The sequence below is a fragment of the Eptesicus fuscus genome, chromosome 9, assembly GCF_027574615.1.
Source record: "Eptesicus fuscus isolate TK198812 chromosome 9, DD_ASM_mEF_20220401, whole genome shotgun sequence".
Lineage (NCBI taxonomy): Eukaryota > Metazoa > Chordata > Mammalia > Chiroptera > Vespertilionidae > Eptesicus > Eptesicus fuscus.
In genome coordinates, this window is record NC_072481.1 from 78,759,084 (window position 1) to 78,780,647 (window position 21,564).

The 21,564-nt window shown below is 41.6% G+C and overlaps 1 protein-coding gene across 1 annotated transcript; it reads right to left on the minus strand.

Annotated features, from left to right (window-relative positions):
- Window positions 1-184: 184 nt before the first annotated feature.
- Window positions 185-11,825, minus strand: RBM24 (RNA binding motif protein 24). Its single transcript, XM_008146090.3, has 4 exons — window positions 11,591-11,825; window positions 10,322-10,445; window positions 8,895-8,949; window positions 185-2,345 (listed from the first exon to the last, which is right to left on the minus strand). The coding sequence occupies exons 1-4, from the start codon at window positions 11,756-11,758 to the stop codon at window positions 1,982-1,984; spliced, it is 711 nt and encodes a 236-aa protein (XP_008144312.1). The 5' UTR covers window positions 11,759-11,825; the 3' UTR covers window positions 185-1,981.
- Between the last annotated feature and the right edge of the window lie 9,739 nt (window positions 11,826-21,564).

Consider the following 21,564-nt stretch of genomic DNA (forward strand, 5'->3'; position numbering starts at 1 on the left):
TCATTTGCTACATATAAGGTATATACGTGAGTTAATAAAATTTACTTAAAAGGTATAAAAATGGGGTGTCCGGGAAGTTTTCTGTTCACTGAAATGGTTACATATAAATCATGGCCATTAATTCTAATTAAAAGGAGAAATCATTCTACTTTTATAACAAAATTAGAAATAATCAATGCAACAGGAGTTTTTAAAAATTATATTTAATACAAGTGAATAGATGAGAAGATCTGAAATGTTATAAAGCAATGTACACAATGAATAAATAATCTGCACAGGAGAGTCATGTCTACATTACATAACACTGTCTAGAATGGGAATACTTAAAGTAAATCCAGTGGTAATGGAGAAAGTCCATAAAAATGCTAACCTGTCTTCCCTTGTATGAAATTGTTCAAGTATAAAAATCCAATACAGTGTAAAATAGTATTCAATTTAGCTTAAGAATAAAAATTGCAAGTATTGCAGTTTCAGAAGAAAAATGTAAAGCAGCTTTTAAAAACTACATAAACTACATGAGAATAGTGTTAAACTAATGAAGTACCAATAAATGAGATCTACACTAGCAAAAATTAGAGAAGGAAGCATGAAACTAGCAAGATAGCCTGTTGGTTAAAACCTAAAAACTAAAATGTGTTCATGTAAGAGTACTCTCTCATACAGTGCACATATGAATTTAAATAAATCCAAGTCAACATCTTTAGCTGAATAGGTTAATATTTAATATGCTACATCTAGACCTACTAAATAATTTATGCCATGAGATGAATACATAATTTTACAGTGTCACATCTAAAGTTCCTTCCTTTAGAGTGCAGCATAGTAAAACTTAAAAATAAATATCTTAAATAGCATTACTATTAAGGCACAGTATAAACCACATTATCATTACCTCTGAAGAACTGTAATCTCAGTAACTTTGTTGTCTCATGTACTGTATTCACTAATAAATAGTTTTAAATAGGACTCTGAAATAGAATACTAAAAAGTGTAAAATTATTCAAAAAGGGAAAAAAAAAATAAATGCCCTTAAGACAATTCTTAAGAGTTTAGAGTCTGCACACTTTGCCTGCCTTTAATCGTAAGCCACGAGTCGACACAATAAATAGAAAGAGAAGGCTGTGGTAGTGAAAGCCTGATCCTATTTCAGAATCAGAATTGCTGACACCAGCAGATACAAGTTTCCCAAAATTGAAACAGGATGGGGAGAGGGGTTAGAATGTGACAAGCTCATCAAACAAGCACAAGGGATGTGTTCTTCCCAGAACTGTGCGTGTTACTGATTGTCTGCACAGCCGCTGCACCCACTAATTCCACATCACGTGCTCCACAGTCCCGCTCGTCCACAGGACAGATGAGAAAACAGCTTTGGTGCCTGTCCACCATTTTACCCACTGCCACGCTCCTAGGTTGATTGTTCGATGCCCATTTCTGAGAGAGTAAGAACAGTACCTTCTTACTTGAAAAAGTTCTATAGGCCATAGCAACTTAAAAATGACAATCAGTGCTTTCACCATTTTGTTTTTCTAAAAAAAAAAAAAAAAAAAAAAATCTGCTTTTAAATGAAATTCAAGCTATGTATTGCTCACTCTGTATTCCCTGGTTCAACAAGATTCAAATAGCATTTTCTAACTTGTAAAAGGCAGTTTGCTTCCCTGATACTATAAAAAGAGCAAAAAATAAAAATCCCATTATAAAAATGAAGTTCCATTGTTACTTCTGCCATCATTTCCTAGCGGCCTTTCATTTCCTCAGGCTCTTTGGGATTGGTTTCCAAAACTGCGCCCACTCCCCTCTCTCTCTCTCACCTCTTTCTCACCTAGAACACTACTGGAGTATAAAAATAACAATAATTCTGCTTCACAAAGCATAGCTTTTTTTTTTTTTTTTAAAGCTGTTAATGTTAACTCTTATTAGCTACTAAAAATTGGGAAATTGGGAGGGAAAGAGAAAACAATTCAACTTTGATCAGATGGCTGGTCTATTGCATTCGGTCTGTTTGCAGCTGCTGAGGCTGATACTGGCCAAACGCTGCTGCTGCGGCAGCTGCTGCAGCGGCGGCAGCAGCTGTCCCAGGTGCCGCGGCGGTGATTGGCTGCTGCACAGCGTAGCCGTAGCCCCCTGCGGTGACGTATCCTGCAGCAGCTGGAGAGGCTGCGTAGGGGTACTGGTCATAGGCGGCGGCGGCGGCAGCAGCAGCAGCTGCGGCAGAGTATTGTGCATACGCAGCTCCAGTGTAATCAATGTAAGGTGTGGTGGAGGCAGCAGCTGCAGTCGGCTGGACGTGTGGAATGACCACTCCAGGCTGCACAAAAGCCTGTGGATACACATAGTGGGCAGGTATCCTGTTGAGAAATGGAAAACAAAGTCAGGCAGTAGTTGCCTCCTATCTGTAGCATTTCTTGCTCAGAAATACGACAAACTCAAATTTAGTGGTTATTATGAGCATAGGGTTGCCACAATATCTGCTTTCCAGTGGTCCGTCCAAGTCCTCTGGCGGTAGCCAAAGTCAGGGAGTGCCCCCAAAGGAATTCAACTATCAACATATGATGATACCCTCCCTGCTAACATTTTTGTTTATAATCATTTAGATCCAATAAATATCATTTAGCGAAAGTTTGGAAAATAAATCAAGGTTCATGAGGGCTATGCACATAAGAGGTATTTAATAAATGCTTAATTGATTAAGACTTGAGAAAATTGTAATGAGTTCACAAACAAAACCGTTTGGCAAATAGAAAAATTCTGAGCTGTGAACACAGGACTCCAAAGGTGATCCATGATCGTTCAGTTCCAAGGGGGTGATGGCTGGTTTGTCAAAATAAAAATTTCAACAAAATCCGTATGTTTATTATCATGGCAACCCTACTTCAAATTGCTATGCAGACTCAGCACACATTAATCTCTCTGCAACCTCAGTCACCCTTATTAAAAATAATAATAAAAAAGAAGCAGGCGACAAAATAAAAAAGGAGTTTAAAAGTTCACAAGTGTGGTAAACACAGCAGAATCACACTTCTCAAACGAACTGTAGTGCAGCTCACTCTGTCACAAGAGGCTGTTGTGGGAAGCTACAGAAATGCTATTAACATTCATGGCAGTGATCTGAAAGAGAGGTGCAGCACGCTTTTTGTCTTTCTTTCTTTCTTTCTCTCCATAAAATTCATAAGGAAACAAGGGTCAATCAAACCTGTTTGACTATCAGGCAACTGAAGGTCAGCCAGCTTGTTTATCTCTATGCAAGACAGACAGAAGGGATTTTGGGGAAATGATGAGGTTGAGGGAAAAGGCAGGGACAGGGAAATACAACTAAATATTTCCAAAATTAATAAAACTTAAAAGGTTTTTACACAATAGAGTAAGGAAACATTTTTTTTTTTTGCACATGTACTAACTCTTGTTTTATCCTCCAAATCAACAGAAATAGATTTATTAGCATATCTGCCTATAAGTAGATATTTTATGTGAATCAATTCTACTGTTATATATTATCCTGCAAAAGTTCAAGAAAGTGAAATACAATCAAATACCTTTTAAAATTATACATTGAGATCACATATATAACACACTCCAATGAATTAACTTAAACATTCATTTTTTAAAAAAAAATAAATCACAAGAGGTATTTCTAAAAACCCATGCATCTCCGTTCTCACTCTAGGGATTCATTACTGTCCATTAAAAATACTACCATGAACATCTGGTTTATTTCATCTTTCTTTAAGATAATCTCCAACAAAACCCCTTATGCTTCTAAAAATATGACACTATAATGCCATCTGGATGCTGGCAAAGCCAACTTATAAGAAGTACAAATAACAATCTTCAAATTTTAAAGAACTCAAAACAGAAAAATTCATGTTTAGATGTTCAAAAACAGATTTTCCTTTGCCTCTTCAGAGTTTTACTGAAAACACTCATTAACGAACATCCATGGAAAAGATGAATTTATCACAGAGGGTACTGAACTTTGACCCCAATGATAAAAATACACTCAAATTTACTAGACTTGTAGATCTTTCCCAGTGCCAGGAGAAACCACGTCATCAAGGGTTTTTCAGGACACTCAGCGATGTTCTGAATTGCTTGTCAGAAACCAGACGCATGGTCATGCACACACTTAAAACGCCTCTGTAGGTCAGGTGATTGGTTCCTTCACAGCGACAGGTGTGGCTTTATAAAACACTGTCCCTGGAGGCCACCGTGTCCACAATGTGCGGACATGGCTAAGAGAGCCTACACTCATGCCAGTTTACATGTGGTGATGGACAGCAGGGGCTGCAGCTGGGCTATTTTTGATCCTGTCATGCGACAAGGGTTTCCAGTGGGTAAAATGTCTTTATAAGGCCAAAGTAAAACATCTATCAGCTGCAAAGGCCAGCCAGTATGAAGCTCACTGATATGGAAACATTAACCCCTGGACTCCCAAAGTTTTAAAGACAACATAACATGATGGTTGCTAGGTCTGTATCTTCAAATAAAGGTGTTAACTGAAAATAACTTTAGCCTACAGCAAGGAGGATAAAATTGTGTGTGGGCATAGGTACGAAGAATGCAATAAAAGATAAGCAGGGTTTCTTACGGTACTCTTGTCTCTACATTTATTTTACATCAACAGTTTTTATTTGATAATGTACTTATGAGAGTACAGAGTTCCTTGGAATGTCCGAATCCTACATGAAGTCTGGTTAGGAAGATGTCTGGAAGACAAATGAAACCCTGGAGTCCTTTAAGACTCAGAGAAAGGAGAATCCAGAAGACAATGGAGAGTCTAAAATTACTGAGTTCAGGAAGGAAGGCAAAAATGGACTAAAACATAAGGTGAGACTTCTGAAAAAAATCCCCGTATTACGAGTTCTTTTCATAGTCTAGGGAACCCAGTAAGGCAATTTGAGAATCTCCCTCCTACTAAATATCTATCAACATACTTTCCCTCCATTAATCATAGAATGTACACACCTAGCAGTTACAAAAGCACAAGAACACAGCAGAATACTTTGGGCAACTTTGAAAGAAATTTTACTATGTTTTCCTTTTCTTCCTATCTCTTCAGGTCCCTCTGTGACTTTTGACATCCTAACTGGTTTCCTCTTCCAATCTGTCACCAAACTACGAAGTCTTCACCTCATTTGCTTGCTCTAGTAATCTATGGCCTCTTACATCATTCCTAAGCACAAATTTCTTAAAATTTGGTATGCTAGATCTTTAATAATTCTGGCTCCAAAATACTTCCCCCAGGATTACTTTCCACCTTCCCCTTAACCCAAATTAGCTGGGCTCCTCAATGTTTCCACGCCATACCACACATTCCTAGGTCCTCACCTTTGTTCATGCCATCCTTTTGCCAGAGATGCCAATTCTCACTCCATCTCTACCGGTTGAAATCCTCTCTACCGGTTGAAAACCAAATCCGATCTGCCCTAGCTCCTGCACTCACTCTGTGCAGAGCCTTCAGGAACTCGCTTCAACCTTTTAATCTCATATTCTTCTATATGTGAAATGAACCCAATATTTCCAACTCGAATTGCTGTGCATAAAATAAAATTATGCAAAGAGCCTACAATGATGAAGATAGCTAAGTACACAATACAAGAGTTCCTTATCATCCACCACCCTTTAAAATCTAGGTCAACTTCTACCTCCTTTCTGGATCCCACCAACCTGATGTCTCTCTCCCTTATCTGAAGATGCAGGAACAGCCATTCTGGGTGCTTATAATTTTTCCTACTAGATTACAAGAGAGAATAAAGTTGGGTCTTATTGGTTACAACTTGATACAGAAGAAAGAACATGGCTTTTGAAAGGTCGGGGAAACCTAGAGTCAGACTCTATCACTTGCTAGCCCTGGTAAGTTAATTCACCTCTCTTCATCTCAGTTTTATCACCCAATGGGAAGGACATTAACAGTGCCTTCATCAAATAATTAGTGTGAGAATTAAATTATATAATTTATTTAAATCCCTTATCAGTTCTAGGCATGTAGCAGATGTTCAGTTAATGTTAGTTATTGTCCCTCCTGCCCCTTTTAGTGGACACTATAATATCCAGTATGGTGTTAACACAACTAGCCCAAAATTTAACACTTAAAGGTATATTGAATAAATGTTTAAGTATATTTCAGCCTGGCTAAACTAGCCTAGACATTTCTGCTCACAGATCTGTATTCTCTCTTCTCTAAGGTTTCAATAAGAAAATGCTCCTTTCAAACATAAAATATTTATAATATATTGTTCAGAAATTTTACAAGTTTCTATACATTGTACCCACTGTGTTACATCAGAAATTCTTTAGGCCAAGGTTTTCTCTTTAAAGGCCCAGAGTAATTTGGGGGCCATTTAAGGATTACAATTAGGAAGAAACAGTTCAGTTTACTAGAACTTCAAATAAGTCAAATAAAATAAAAAATTCTCAAGCTTCTTTCCAGGCCTAAAGAAAGAACGTGTAGCATTCAAATAGAATTTAGGATGACCAGGTGTGATTTGTTAGGTACAGACTCTGGGACTCAGAGCAGTGTTGAGAACCCCTTAAAAAAGAAAGAGACGGCTGGCTTGGTTCATCTGGAATGCCATCTATTTTTAATAAGAATCTCAAGTTCAAACAATTTATGCAAACAGTAATAATCACCATCCTTTATAAAGACAGCTAATATTAAAAGAGATGAAAAACAAAAGGTTACTATCAAAACATGCTTGATCTAAAACTTCCAGGTGATACAATTTACTCTGGTTGCTCCTAGGTTCCTCATGCTGCTTTCTTGAAGAACTGTAAGGACTCTAACAACCAGTCTAGATTTCTATGTCTAGTTCTCAAGACCCTCCATAAACATTCTTCATGCTGAGCCTTTTCTCTGTGCCTTTGCTTATGCTCACCTCATCCTATACCCTTGAGACATGTCCATTCTTCCTTTTACCTGTCTAGGATATAGCCATTGGTTCAAGTCTAGTTCAAGTCCCCACAAAGCCTAGTTCAACTCCTCCAATCACCCATTTTCTTGCTATTCTGAATTCCTTTTGCACTGAAAACAATACCAAGTATCTTAGCAACCAAGTTCCCGATTGGTTTGTTTTAGTTCTCAAACTAAAGTGCAATGTCCTTATTTTATATCACCCCTAGCACAGAGAAAAATAAACACATACTAATACCTGTTGATCGATTCAGTTGTATAACTGTTTCAAGATTATTAGTGTGAGATCATGACCAAGTTCACCACCACTTCCTAAGATGTATGTTTTCCTTTCCAATCCCTCCTTCAACATAAGTCTAGACTAATGACGAGGAAGGGGTCCACACAAGTAGTTGAACCAGTAAAGCCACTAATTACTGTCAGTATCCAGGATGGTCTGGATGGGGCATTGATAAATAACTATGGATACGAAGGTTCTTTTTAATGATATTGGACAGAAGACTCTACCACAGTTTAAAAAAAAGTAACCGTTGTTAGTAAGGGTGAAGTATTGATATGTTAAAGGGAGGGTTCTAAGAAGGTATTCATGAAAGATATAAATTGACTCTTCAAAAAAATTATTACTTTTTAGGGGGTCTATTCTTAGAGACACATAAGGTAGATATCTATCTGAGCAGAATCTAACCTTCATGCTACATACACATATAGATGTTTAGGTGTTAAGGCTAAGGTGTTGCTGAGGATAAAGCACTTCTTGAACAAGTTAAAATATCTGAAAAGAAGTTTAAATCTCTGACATTAGAGTTACAGCAATATTGATCATGTAGAATACAGCCAAACAGACTCTAAGTGTTCAGAATAAACTCAGGTGTTAGGGGATCTCCCACCCATATCATGTCTGAATGTAAAGAAAATAAGAGAGCGCAAGTGAGGAAAGCTGATGATCATAAATATGACCAAAGATAACACAAATATGAGCAGGCTGTTCACCTGAGTTAGGGCTGAAAGGTGAACGTTAGTGCTACTCTACTGAAAAACTTGACTAGTGTTAACAAATCTGATGAGAGTTGCTGAACCTTTAATTAGAAGGCCTAAAAGTGGATTCACATTGCGAAAGAAAGAGCCCCATTCCCAGAAAACTCCCCAGTAAAACAGAAACTTAGGACATGCAAGCAATGTATCTGTATTCTTACAGAGGGAAATCACACGATTTAGCACTCACTACAAAAGTATGGTTAAGTGGAAGTCACAGGCTACAGCTTAAAAGCAAGAAAAAAAAAAAAAAGAGGCCCTTTGCTTCCCATGGCAAAGTCAAAAGTCAACACTCCTCAACACCACCACCAAAACCAAAACACAAAGAGCCCCTTCCCCAAGGAAAAGAAAACACTTTCACTACAGCTCTTTTCAATTAAGTAAAAAGCACACAGTTTAGCTATCAACACCACTTCATTACTGTAATACATAAAATAAGGCACACGGAGGTCTATTGACTATTGTGAAAAGTAAAACAACAACACCAACGTCCATGCATCGTTAATCACCATCTGAGCTTGTGTGTCTGAGTCTACTGGTTACAGTTTAATTCCAAACAGAACTATTCCACCTCTTATCATGGTATCCTTCTGATCAGTTAGCTTAACTGTATACGAGCCCTGTCAGGTTAGAAAGAGATAAATAAAATTGAGTCAAGTTGAACAGTAGTAATGGTGTTGGGACACAACGGTCTCGTACACAAGTCATACCTGGTATTTTTGTTTTGTTTTTTTGTTAATCATAAGCTCAAAATTTGTCTGGTTTGGAGGCTGCATACGTGGTCAGATAACTTGACTCATCTAAAAATATTTATGTTATCAGCATTAAGAATACACAAACATATATACATATGGATAACCAGGAGCATTCTGTGGCATGATGGTCTTGTCTGTATATAAGAAGCAGGTTGACAAATGATAGCAGGTGAAAGTTAGGAGGGCCCGGTTAATTGACTTACCCAAAAGGTCTTTGTATAAGGGCTGGGTGAAGTTGTTGAACACCAAAGGCAAAACCTAACAACAAAACATATCACATTCTCTATTTGTGCATGGTTAGACATTTACAACGCCTACATTTAAAGAGCAATCACAACTTCCATTTATCTTAGAAAAGATAACCACCCTTTTAATACGTTAGAGGAAATATTAGATATATATATTTAAAAGCCAGTTTTCTGAATGCTATTGTTGATTCAAATAAAAATGTTAATAGGCTACAAGTGGAAACTAAAAATTATCTGCCAAGTTTAGTTGACATAGAATAAAGACCTTGGAAAATTAGTCCAGGGAAAAAATTCTCATGGAATAAAAGCAACCATAGGACTTGATAATGAAGTTACATGTCACAAATATTCCTATGACTCTGAATAATGATCTATACAAATTCTTTGTAATTTGGAGCACTCTAGAATGCTTTGAACAATGCTTTGGAAGATTATGGTTTTTAGAGATTATAGTATAAAAATTCACCAAAACAAACTCTCCATTCCTTCTTCTCTGGATAGTATATACACTCAATGTATTAGACAAATACATGTTTTTTAATGTTTATAGATATTTGCTCATGCGCCCACTTTCTTGACAACCTAGTTTCCTAGTAAATCTGTTTGGATGGAAGGGTCAATCTCCAAAATTTCAGAAAAGATTACATCTGTTCAACAGTCAACTCTCTATTATTTGTGCTAATGCAAAGGGCAGTGTTATAAATGCAAAAGGTCATGTTTTCACATAGACAAAACCATGCTCCCTCTTGGTGATTAATAGCTATGTGACTTTGGAGTAAATCATTTCTCATCTCTATCAGTTTCTCAGTTTTTTCATCTGTAACATGAGGGTACTAGAGTATGAAATCTATTTTAATTATTAATATCCTGTGACTTTATGTTAAACATTATCATCCAGACACCTCCACCTGCACCCCTATGCTTTTCTTGGGTCAGTGTTCATTCAAGTCTGAGTGCCTGCTTTGAGCCCAGGGCAACTGGTGGTAAAAGGAGAGACAACACTGTGTTAGGAAGTATAACCAGCTAGAATTGACAAATTTGGCCCATATAATCCACATCTGAGTTATCTACAAGTGTCTAAAAACTCAGGAATGGAGAGTGGACTATGACTACCGAAAACAGGTGAGTCAGGTCCAAGTCTGGGTGTGTGAAAAACTGTCCAGTCCCCCAAGAGATCTATTTTTGTACACAGGTATATTTCAAGTCCTAAAAGGAGTGGACACAACTCTCCTTTATTTATCTTTAATGCCTTGGTAGAATCACCAGCCATGGTTTAACTTTACTAAATACACCTACCAATGTTCTAAATTGAGGATTCATTCTATGCAGAAGTGGGCATCTCTAGTGGGGAGGGGAGGTACAAAGGGACCCTTGTTTCTCACCTGGTTGCATGATCCTTGGTTTTGCTCCCAAGTATGCCAGGTTCACATTGGCCTTCCTGCCATCAATTATGGGGTTGGGATCCTTGCAGGCTCTTTCCGCAGCAGCCCGGTCAGCCATGGTGACCTTAGCAACATACACACACAGACATACATACAAAGCTCTAAATCAACCCTTGAAGGAAACCAGAATCGCACTGGAAATATCATTCATGATAAAACTAAGGGGGGGGGGGGGGAGGGGTGTGCTTAAACTTTTTCTTTCTTTTTTTATTTTTCTTCCTGGAACTTACTCCTTGATACCCCGTCCAAGAAGAAAAGGGAAGAAATCAGAAAGGGAGAAATACCACCCGACCACACACACACACACACACACACACACACACACACACTCACTCACTCACACACACGCTCCAAAGTCTTAAGGGTGCTAGCAGGGCCTAGCAAAAATTTGGAAGCCTGAATTCTGTCTTAGAATTCCTCTAGGTCCTCTCCACCCCGCCCCCAAAGCCCCCAGGTCTCCACCGGACCCGAGGCACTGTTTTCTTTAAAAAAAGAAGTCCAGCCTCACATCCGCCTGTGCTCCCAACCCACCACCCGCAAACACTCCCCAACGACAATAGCTATTGTCCTGCTCGGGAGCTCCCTGCTCTTGGGCAGCTCCATCTACCCGCTCCAATCTCCAGGAAGCTTAATATGCTCTATTTCAGTTCTGCAAAGAGCCATAGGATCATATTTAAAAAAAAAAAACAAACAAACACCACCATCTTTGCAGTTAAAAGAAAAAGGGTGGGGGCTGGAGGGAGAAGAGCCCCAGATCTCCCGGGGTGTCGCCTCCGGGCCCCAGCCGGAACGCCAGGAGACACACGCATTTTTACAAAGCAACAGCGCGCTGCCCGCCCGGCCTCCAACCCCGGAGCCCGGTACCGTGGGGCTGCAGCCTCCGCCCCCCCTCCCAGCCCTCCCCGATCCCCAGTCCAGCAGTCGTTACAGTTGTCTCCTTCCCCTCGGGCCCCGCCACCCCCCGGACACCGCGACGCGCCCCATCTCCTCGGAACCCCTGGAGCCAGGACCAGCTCTCCCTCCACAGCCCCGCCGGGGCGCAGGGGCAGCGCCGCTCAAGCCCGAGGGGGTGTTCGCACGGCGTCGCCCAGCCCCCCAACAACGATCGCCCGGGCTTAAGCGCCGCTCGGTCCCTCCCACCCCCGCGGGCCCCGGGCTCCCCGCGGGGCTCCCAGCCGACCCCCGCCTCCCCGCGTCCGCGCCACTTACAAATCCGTAGCCCCGCGACTTGCCCGTCTGCCGGTCGGTGATGACCACCGCCTCCTCGATCTCGCCGAAAACCTCGAAGTACTTGCGCAGGCTGGCGTCGGTGGTGTGGTAGGGCAGCCCCCCGACGAAGATCTTGGTGTACGTCGTGTCCTTCTGAGTCGTGTGCATCTTCGCGCCCGCCCCGCGGCTCGGGCTCCGGCTGCGGCTGCGGCTGCGGCTGCGCCTCCTCCGCCGGCTCCGCGTCTCCTGCACCCTCTCGCGGCCGCCGGGGGCCGGGGGCGAGTCCGGGGGCGAGGGCGGCGGCGGCGCGGCGGGGGCGGGCGGCCGGGGGCGGCCGAGGGCGCCGGGCGCGCGGCTGCCGAAGTCGCCAGCAGCCCCGGAGACTTGACTTGCCTCTCTCCTCCCGCCCCCCCTGCCGGTCACGGTACAAATTCTCCGGATCGTCTGGGTTAGGATCCGGTTCCGTAGAATGTGCCAGCGGTTTCCACTCACCCGGCGGGGAGGCCAAAAAGGCAAAGAGAGGGTGGTCCTCCAGCGAAGAACGGGGTGCGTTTAGAGGTAGATTTTTCTTGCGTAGAAATGAGGTGTCTCGGGGGTGGGGGCGGGGGGGGGCCGTGGGTAGGGTCGGCGGGCAGCGCGGCCGGGTGCGGAGGAGGGTGGGTGGGCGCGGCGGTAGGGCCGGGGGCGGGCGACTCCGCTCGGCTGCGGTAGGCGCTCCGTCCCTGCCGCCGCGAAAGCTGGAAGACAAGTGGCGAGGACGGCTCTCCCCCGCTCTGCTCCCTTCCCCCGCGGGCCGGGGGTCGGCGCCCGGCTGGGGAGGGGGCGGGCCGGACGCCTGCGATTGGCCGCGGCCGCACCTGGGGCGCCCGGCGCCGCCGCCCCCCAGCTGTTGGGAACAGCTGCTTCTCTCCCGGCGCGGCGAGGCGCTGGGCCGCCGGGCTCGGTCCCTGGAGCCCAAGCTGGGTCAGGGCTGGGGAGGGCTGGAGGCGGCCTTGCTCTCGGGGTCTCCTGCTCTGACGCGTCCAAGTCCTAGGAACCCCTTGCGGCCCCTGCCGGGACCCAGGGCGCAGGGACTGCGCCCGCGGAGGGAGCTGCTGTCGCTTTTCAAAACGAAAACGCGAGCTCTTTGCGCTCGGCCTCAGTGACAGAGCCCGCGACCTGGACAGCCTGCACCGGGGGGCCCCGAGGCCTGGGGCGGTTCGCTGGGAGGCAGTGCCCGCCCTGGCGCGGAGGGCCGGGGAACTCGGGCAACGTTACCCGAGTTGGGTTATCTGCGGTCTGGAGAGTGAGAAGGAGGGCCCCCAACCTTCCTTGACCCCAAAGAGCTGGTGCTGGGGACAACTAGCGAGACAAGGCCAGAAAGGAAAAAAAAAAAAAAAAAAGGTCTAAGCTTAGGTGTGCTAGGGAGAACCATTAGCTTTAATTGCTCAAGGCCTAGCCAAGCTAAGTAACTGTAGACACCTAAGTTTATCAGGCACCACATTCTGTTTCAGAGGATCATGCATTAGTACCCCGAAATGACAAATGTGTGTTTCCTCCCTAACTCTTGGGGAGGATTGGTACAGCTTTCTCATGATATTGTCTCTCCTCCCCCTCCCCCTCCCCCTCAGCAAAGAATGAATGTATTTCCTTTTATTTGAATTGCGAGAATATTTAGGGACTTAAGGTCAACTTTTTTTTTTTTTATCAGGGATGTAATCGTAAAAGGTGCAATCGTTTGAAATCGACTTGTTACATAACCACTGGTTTCTACCAGCACACCTTTAAAGCATTTGTAGAAAATACACTATTTAGTGCTCCCCAGATGTATATTTAATTTTTATATCAGCTTTTTGCAATTTCTTTTTATTAAGAGTACATTCAATTAGGCCATAAAAATCATTGTCGTATTGAGGTTTGGACAGATATTCAATGAGAGCGGAATGTTTCACCCACCACCGATGGCATACAAGTTTTAAGTGGTTTCCACCAGGAGTGTCCGCTGAAGTCCATGCATTAATTGACCAAGGCCACACCACTCATTCCCTTTAACGCAGTTCAGTATGTTAACTTATGGGAGAGGCACAAACTTCTGTTTCTCTTCCCAGGGCACCTCTGCAGTCAGCCCACGAGGATGAGATATATTGCAAAAGCTAATGGGAATGTAAATATTCTTATACAAAATGTTAAATTCTGCTTTTCATCTTGCTGACTTTGGCATGAAGTTGGCCTTTTGAGGTGTCATCAGTTTTTTGTTTTTTGTTTTAAGTTTGAACTCTCAGCGGGAGAAATAAGAAATCTAAAGTTTTTTTGGAAAATGTTTTTTTTTCCAATTGAAGAAAAATAAAGCATATACGTATAAGAGCCAGCAAGTGAAGTTGTAAACACTCTCTCTTCATTGCTTAACTAAAGTGCAGGTTCAAAAGGGACTGTGTGGTACCCGTATGATGAAAGATAATTTTTAAAAATTAGAAAAACAAGGCCCTGAAACAGAGGAGGCGTGTTTTTTTTTTTTTTAAATATTCAACAGGCATCTTGCAATGTTACTTAAGAATCACTGTACTTAGATGAGGCTCATGCAAAAACTCTTTTGTGAGGGAAGCTAGGTACTTATAGAGGAGCCTAAAGAGAAGAGTGACTTTGGCTGTTTCACCTGTCTTTCCACCTGGATGGGGAGCCCATCCAGGAGGGGACTGTGGTAACATCCAGGAAGGACGGCGTCTGGGACTGCAGCCAGCAGCTTGGATGTTCTCGAGGTATAGTGGTGAGCTCTACGAGGAAATTCTGATCCCAGGTTGGGATCCCTGTGTCAAACACTCGGCTTCTGGAAATTAGATGCTTCCCTGCCATAGCTCCCAGAGAAACTGCAGCCGCTCTCCCCCTGCCCCATGTAACCCCTGACTGGTGTGCTTTTATTCCTTCGATGGAAAAGTCAAAATTTGATAGCTTTGTATGAAACTTTGTTCATTTTGTGTAAAATGGTGCCCAGATATCCCTGATTTTGGATTGCAGAGATAATGCAAGCATTGCTAATTATCTGGTGATGTGTGGCTCTTTGAAAACGTAAGTTAAGAGGAATGGAGGTTCCTTATTTTCCAAGCCAATTTGTTCTTTCTTTCTTTCTTCTTCTTCTTTTTTTTTTAGTTGTATTTATTGGAGGTGACTGGTTAATAAATTCTACAGGTTTCAGGTATACAATTCTACAACTTATCATCTGTATATTGTATTGTGTGTTTCCCATCCCAAGTCAAGTCTCCTTCCAAACCAATTTAAATAGAAGCCATAATTCATACCCAGTTCAGCTTGATAAACCATCCAGCGCCCCCCACAGGCAGGCACCGTGCTAAGGCTAGGCATTATTGTTTTACATCAGCACAAAGGTGGTTACAGTCACAATGGCCAGATCCATTCTTGGAGTATTTATGAACCTGAGCCAACAGACCATGTAGCCTTAGAGCCATAAAATCTTTTTGAATTCAAAGTTTCAAGGTTATTAAGTACCGAATATTTCTGTACAATTACCCATTACAAAGTCAAAGTCAGGTTGGAAAAACAATCCTTGGGTAATCCTTTTGCTTTCTCAGCTGCGTTTGGCAGAGAAGAACACTTGTATATTAACAAACCTTATGCAATATGATGTGCACTTCTTTGGAAAGAAAGAGCCATAAAATACTTTAAAAGTTATAAATAGGTCTTAAGCTTGTCATATCCAAATTAGTACACATGGATGGCTCTGAATCCTTGGTTCTTATTCCATGGCAAGATCAATATTATTTTATTAGTTATAAATTATTATCCACTTTGCTCAAAATCATAATCTGACTATTAAAGGCCAGAACCAAACTTAGAGTCTCACACTCATTTATCTGTTTTCTTGCTTTCTCTTAAATGAAAATCAACTCCAGGCCCAAGGTATATGAAGAATTTTTGAGAAAAGAGAGTAACATTTCATGAAATTAGAGAAGCTTTACTGCTGCTCATGGAGGTGCCTGCTCCAGAGCCAGTATAATTGGCACAGCAAGTCTCCTGCAGGCAGGGTTGATCTCTTAGATGTCACTGAATCTTCTTCAGGTCAGATCCTCTGCAGAATTCTATACATATGAACACTGAAGAAATTTGATATCTTAAAGATATCTACCTATAAACTTGATGTTTGGGAAAAAATACTTTCTTGATTAGAACTGACCACTTGAAGAGTATTTAGGCCAGACACACACACACACACACACACACACACACACACACACAAAATATATATCTTTGATTGTTTGGAAACATTTGCCTTTTTGTTGTTGTTGTTTAAGAGCGTGTGAACATTCTGAGTGTAACCAACAGGTTTCTGTCCTTTTGAGTAGTCTCATGATCCACTGTATTGTTGTTTCTCTGGGTGGGTTGGTCATTTTCTCTTAGTAACAGATAACAAATACATGTAATAGGTTATGCTGCTATTTTAGTGCGCAGAAGAATTGGCAGTCAGAAGCCTCATCAGTTCAGCTCAGATCCACCTTTGGGAGAATTCTCTTCATGCTTCATTAAACCACATCTGAGCTGCTAAGCAAAATGAAATGGAAATTTGTAACTGCTATTCAATCATTAAAGTCATAATTTCTCTTTTACATCAAACATCCAGAAAATAGCAGAATAGAGTTTCCTAGAGAATGAGGGAAGGGCAAAAATGAAAGTAAGGGGGGGGGGCGGGCAAAAAGAGTTCACTGCCAACTTCACCCTACCAACAGTTTCACTCTGCCTGTGCAGAAGTAGCTGTAAAAGTACACACACTTTAAATTCTATTCTATAAATTTGAAAGGCAAGGAAGAGAATGCAAACGTTTTAAACCCACCGTGTATTTCTTTACATTTTAAATTCAGGGTGTACTTTAGTTTTAAGTTTTTAAATAGTGGCTGCCTCAGAGCTGCCAAGCTATTTTTGATACTCTCCAAATGTATTGAATGACTCTCTGTTGATGACAGATTCATTATAATGGCGTTGCCTGTGTGCTGGGCAGAGGACACAGTGTGGTAGAAATAGCCCTCGATCCCAAGACAAGAGACCTAGGGCCCAGCCCGGGCAGTCATTAATCAGCTTCAAGACCTTGTTACTATATTCCATTAAAAAGTAGGAATTTCATTAAAAAAAAAAAAAAAACTTGTGGCAGTCTTCCCTGGGTAGACACGACCTAGAATGGAGGATGCTAGTCTGATCCTTTATTTACACATCTGCTTATAGGGTTACCTTGGATTTATGAAACAGTACAATATTAATGAACACTCAAGTGTTATTTATTTACTTTTTAATTTAAACTGCTTGAGATCATTCTGTAAGATTGATATTTTTTCTGCTAGTAAAGGAAAGGCATTTTCATAACAGGAAATATAGAAATGTACAAAGAAGAAAATCAAAAGCATCCATAGTTCTACTCAGAATAATGAATCATTTTAAAGTGTCTAATGGCAGGTGTTTCTTGTACATAAATATACACATATAAGTACATAAGCATGAGTTGCCCTTTACATTCCTACTACCAGCTTTTTTCAACTAGTAGTATAAAGTAAGTTTCCCTATCATTAGTTTCCACAATTCATTTTAAATGCCTAAATGGCATGTTAGTATGCCAATGCCCCCAAATGTATTTAAGCAATCACCTTTTTGGGGGACATTTATATTGTTTCTAATTGTTCCCTATTATGAAGAGTTCTCCGGTTAACAGCCTTGTAGATAAATCCTTGAACACATTCTGATTATTTCGAAAGGCTGGTTTCATGAAGAACTTTGTTTTGTCCAGTGCTAAACTCCTGCCTCCTGAAATAGTGTTTGGTACATAAAAAGTGCTTAAATATTGATTGATTGAATGAATAAACTCTTACAAGTTTATATATTAGGTTGAAGGATATGCCCATACTTAGATCTTTTAATACACGTTGTCAAATTGCCCTCCAAAAGGCAGTATCAGATTTTATTTCTACCAGCAGCATATTGATGTTAGCATTCCAGAATCTGCAGTGACGCTGCTGAGATAGAATACTTTTGTTTGCAAAGTAAAAAAAAAAATCCTAACTCACACAGAGTTAAGTAATAAAAAGGACCTTTGGTCCTCTATAATTGAAAAGTCCAGGAAAGGCTTCCAATGTGGTTTGACCACAAAGGTCATGTTGTCACCAAGACTCTGACTCCCTTTGTTGAGGCCCTCCTGCCTTTGTCCTTCTCTGCTGGCTGGCTTTGTTCACTTCCTCAAGGTAACAAGGTGGTTGCCAGCAGCTTGCAGAGCCACGAGCCTCCTTGTTCACATGCAGAGGGAAAATAGATTTTTTTTATTTTTATCAACTGTCACACAAAAGACTGATCTTTCTTTTGGTTTCTTCATCTTAGGTTGCAAACTCACCTTTGAACTAACCGTAGAGGCCAAGGAGTGTGATTTGCATATTTGCTTAGGCCTGGGCTCCATTCTGTTTTCCCACCATGGGACAAATCGCTAGAGCACAGGGATGAGACACTGATTTGCTCAGGCCCGTTATGGCCCACACCCGGAACTGGGGAACCCTGCCGAACATGGTTGGGAGATGCTGAGTTCTTTTGGGAAGAAATGGTAGAGTAAATGCTTTGGAGACAACAAAAGGCTTTGCCGACGATCAGCATTTAATTTTTAAAACATATGTATTTTCTAGGGTAAAAACACTCTAGGCCTTGTGCCTCTTGGATTTGCTTTCCATAAAAGTTATGGGATCAGCTCTTCCAGGATTCTGGTGTTCCTTTTCTCGAAAGAACTTAGAAGTGGAAGGTTAATGCGATGAACTACAGCTCCCATGGCTCCAGGAGGCCTTGGGGATGCAACAGATGACTCATTTTCACCTTCTTTATTATTCCTTAAATTTAAGGAATTGGCTCATGCAGTTGGAAACCCAGGCAGGACATCTATGTTACAGTCTTGAGGCAGAGTTCCTTCTTCTCTAGGAAACCTCAGATTTTGCTCTCAAGCCTTTCAACTAGTTAAGGTCCACCCATAATATCTAGAATAATCTCCTTTACTTAAAGGAGTGATTGTAAATGTTAATAACTCGACAAAATTCCTTCACTGTAACATCTAGACTAGTGTTTGGCCAAAAACTGAGGACTAGAGATTAACCAAGTTGACAGATAAAATTAACCATTACAGGCTGTGATCAAGACCCTCAACTCGGAGGTTTGAGTTTCTGGTCACCATGCCCTCTCATGATGTGATTGCTGCACTTGTCTATTATTAAAACTAGGGGCCCAGTGCACGAATCTGTGCACCTTGAAAGGAAATGTGGGCTGTGAGGCTGCGGTGAGCACAGGGGCGAGTATCGGCCCATCCTCCACACCCCTCCCTGGCCCCTCCCACCGCGGTCCCCTGTCTGCTGGCAGCCCTGCTCCTGCCACCGCTCCCACACGCTGACGGCACCGGGCCTGCTCACACCTGCTGAGCGACTGGGGCTGGTGCCAGCAGCGGGTGCAAGTGGTGGCTGCTGCCCTGATCGCCCCTCAGGAGCAGGGGGAGTTGGAGAAGCCCTTAGGGGTGATCTGGGCTGGCAGCTGCCATTTGCACCCGCTGATGGCACCAAGCGATCGGGGCCGGTGCCCGGAGCCGACAGCAGGTGCAAGAGGCAGCTCCAGTGCCGGCAGCGGGTGCGAACGAGGCTGGCGCCGGCAGCAGGTGTGAGCGCTGGGCGGGACCGCAGAGCACAGGAGCAAAGAATTTTCAGTAATTACCCGAGGCTCGCCCCGATGACAGCAACTGGTACCCCGCCTTGGTCTGGCGCCCCTGCTCACCTGCTCCACCATCCCACCATGGCCGACACCCACCTTGTTCCGCACTCTGCTGCCTGCTGCCGATGCCAGCCATGTTCTGCGTGCGCCCCCTGGTGGTCAGCACATGTCATAGTGACTGGTTGTTCAGTTGTTCGGTTGTTCTGCTGTTCGGTCTATTTGCATATTAGGGTTTTATATATATAGATAGGGCAAGGAAGTACCAAGAAGTATCCAAGTGGATCACATGAGTGACAAACTTATTCCTGTCACTCTAGTATAAACGAGCCCTATTTCTTCCTGACAATTGTGGTCAATTATCCCTGTCAGGATTGTGACGCTTCTTCTTGTCTGATGGTCCCTGGATGTAAGGAGCCTGAAGTGCTTAGGTGCCAAGTGTAGCTTTAGTTCTATGTGACTCTGTGTCTTCTGAAACAGGAATTCTCTCTCTAACTCCATTTACCCCTTACATGTTTTGCTATTCTTTTAAAATATATTTTCTGTGATATATGCCTTCAACTACAAAAACTGTATTTTTCTTAGGTCATATATTTACCCTTACTTGGTGCTTTTTTTTTTTTTCTTTCTTACACTTCTGTGCTCTGATTTGCAATAATTATTTTTGTTTATCTCAAAGAACTTTCTTAAATATTTCTTGTATGACTGGTCTTCCCAGGATGTAATTACTTTAAACTTTTGTCTTTATATTGTTTCCGCTTGTTGGGAATATTTTCTCTGGTATAACCTTTAATTCAAGGTTGATAGTTATTTTTTTTCTTTTGATACTTTAATGATGTCTTCTGGTTTCAATAGTTTCTATTGAGAAGTCAGCTGTTACTCTTACTGTATTATTTTTCTTTTAAAAACTTCTTTTAAAATTTTGTTTTTGTTCATTTATTTTTATTTTTCAGCAATTTGACCATGAAATGGCTAGTTATGTTTTTCTTTGTATTTCTCCTGTCTGAGTTTTGTTGAACTTCTGGAATCTATGCCTTTCATCACAACTGGAAAATAAATGTTTCTTCTATGTCATTCTCTTTTCTCCATTGAGAGGACATAGTTCATTTTCCCTCAAAAGGTATATATGTTAGTAATCATGTTCCTGATGGCTCTTGTTTTTTCATTCTGTGCTTTAATTGCATTATTTCTATAAACCTGTCCTTGATTTTATGAAGTCCATCTTCTTGGTGTCCAGACTTCTGTTAAACACAGTCCATCTTCTTGGTGTCCAGACTTCTGTTAAACACAGTCCATCTTCTTGGTGTCCAGACTTCTGTTAAATCAAGTGACTTCTAATGTTAGATATTGTATTTTGAAGTCCTAGAATGTTTAACATTCTTATGAATTATATAACTTTCTGCTGAAATATTTCACATTTTAATCTAATTTGTATATTTTCCTTTAACTTATTATTTGTAATTATTTTGAAGTCCTTGTAAGCTAACTCCTACAGTTGGATCTTTTCTATGTCTGCTTCTATTGATCATCTTTTCTCTTTATTATTATCATATTTTTTCTGTTTATTCATGTGTCTAGTAATAGTTTATTATATGCTGGATTATGTTAGAGCAGCTCTGCATTATGTAATTCTCCTCTGAAGTATGTTGAATTTTGTACCAGTAGGCATTTACGTTACTGGCAGATCACGTAGATTCTGTCAATATCTGATTAAGAATGTTTATGGTTAGTGATTTTCAATTATTTTCTTACTTCTAAAAGGTAGACCTCATTCTTAAGCATGAACTTTCTGGAGTCTCAACTGAATGAGTGGATTGTTCACCAAGATTTTTACAATTTGAATGGGTTGGAATTTTAAGTTCTGCATAGCATTTTGCAACCCCTAAAAACTTTGCTCATCAATTAGCCTCCCCACAGCTGTTTTTTCTTTTTCTTTTTTAAAATATGGGGTTCCTTTCTTTTTAAGTATATTCTGCTTGGTTTAAAATGCCAGTAGAATTTTTATGCATATTTTTTGCTCCTTATCTTTACTTCTCTCTCACCTGATACTCCTCCCCGCCCCCCCCCCCCCCACCCACACACACATCCCAGCATTCTTAGCAGATAAGCTCTGATCTCTGTTTCTTCTGCCCAATGAAACTTTGAAAATAACTTTAGGAAAAAATTTGGAGTAAATGTAGGACTCATATATTTCCATTCTCTTAAGAATTATATCCTTGAATTGCTTGCTGTCTAATGCATTTCAGCAGTTGTTTGATATATTGTGCTCAGCCTTT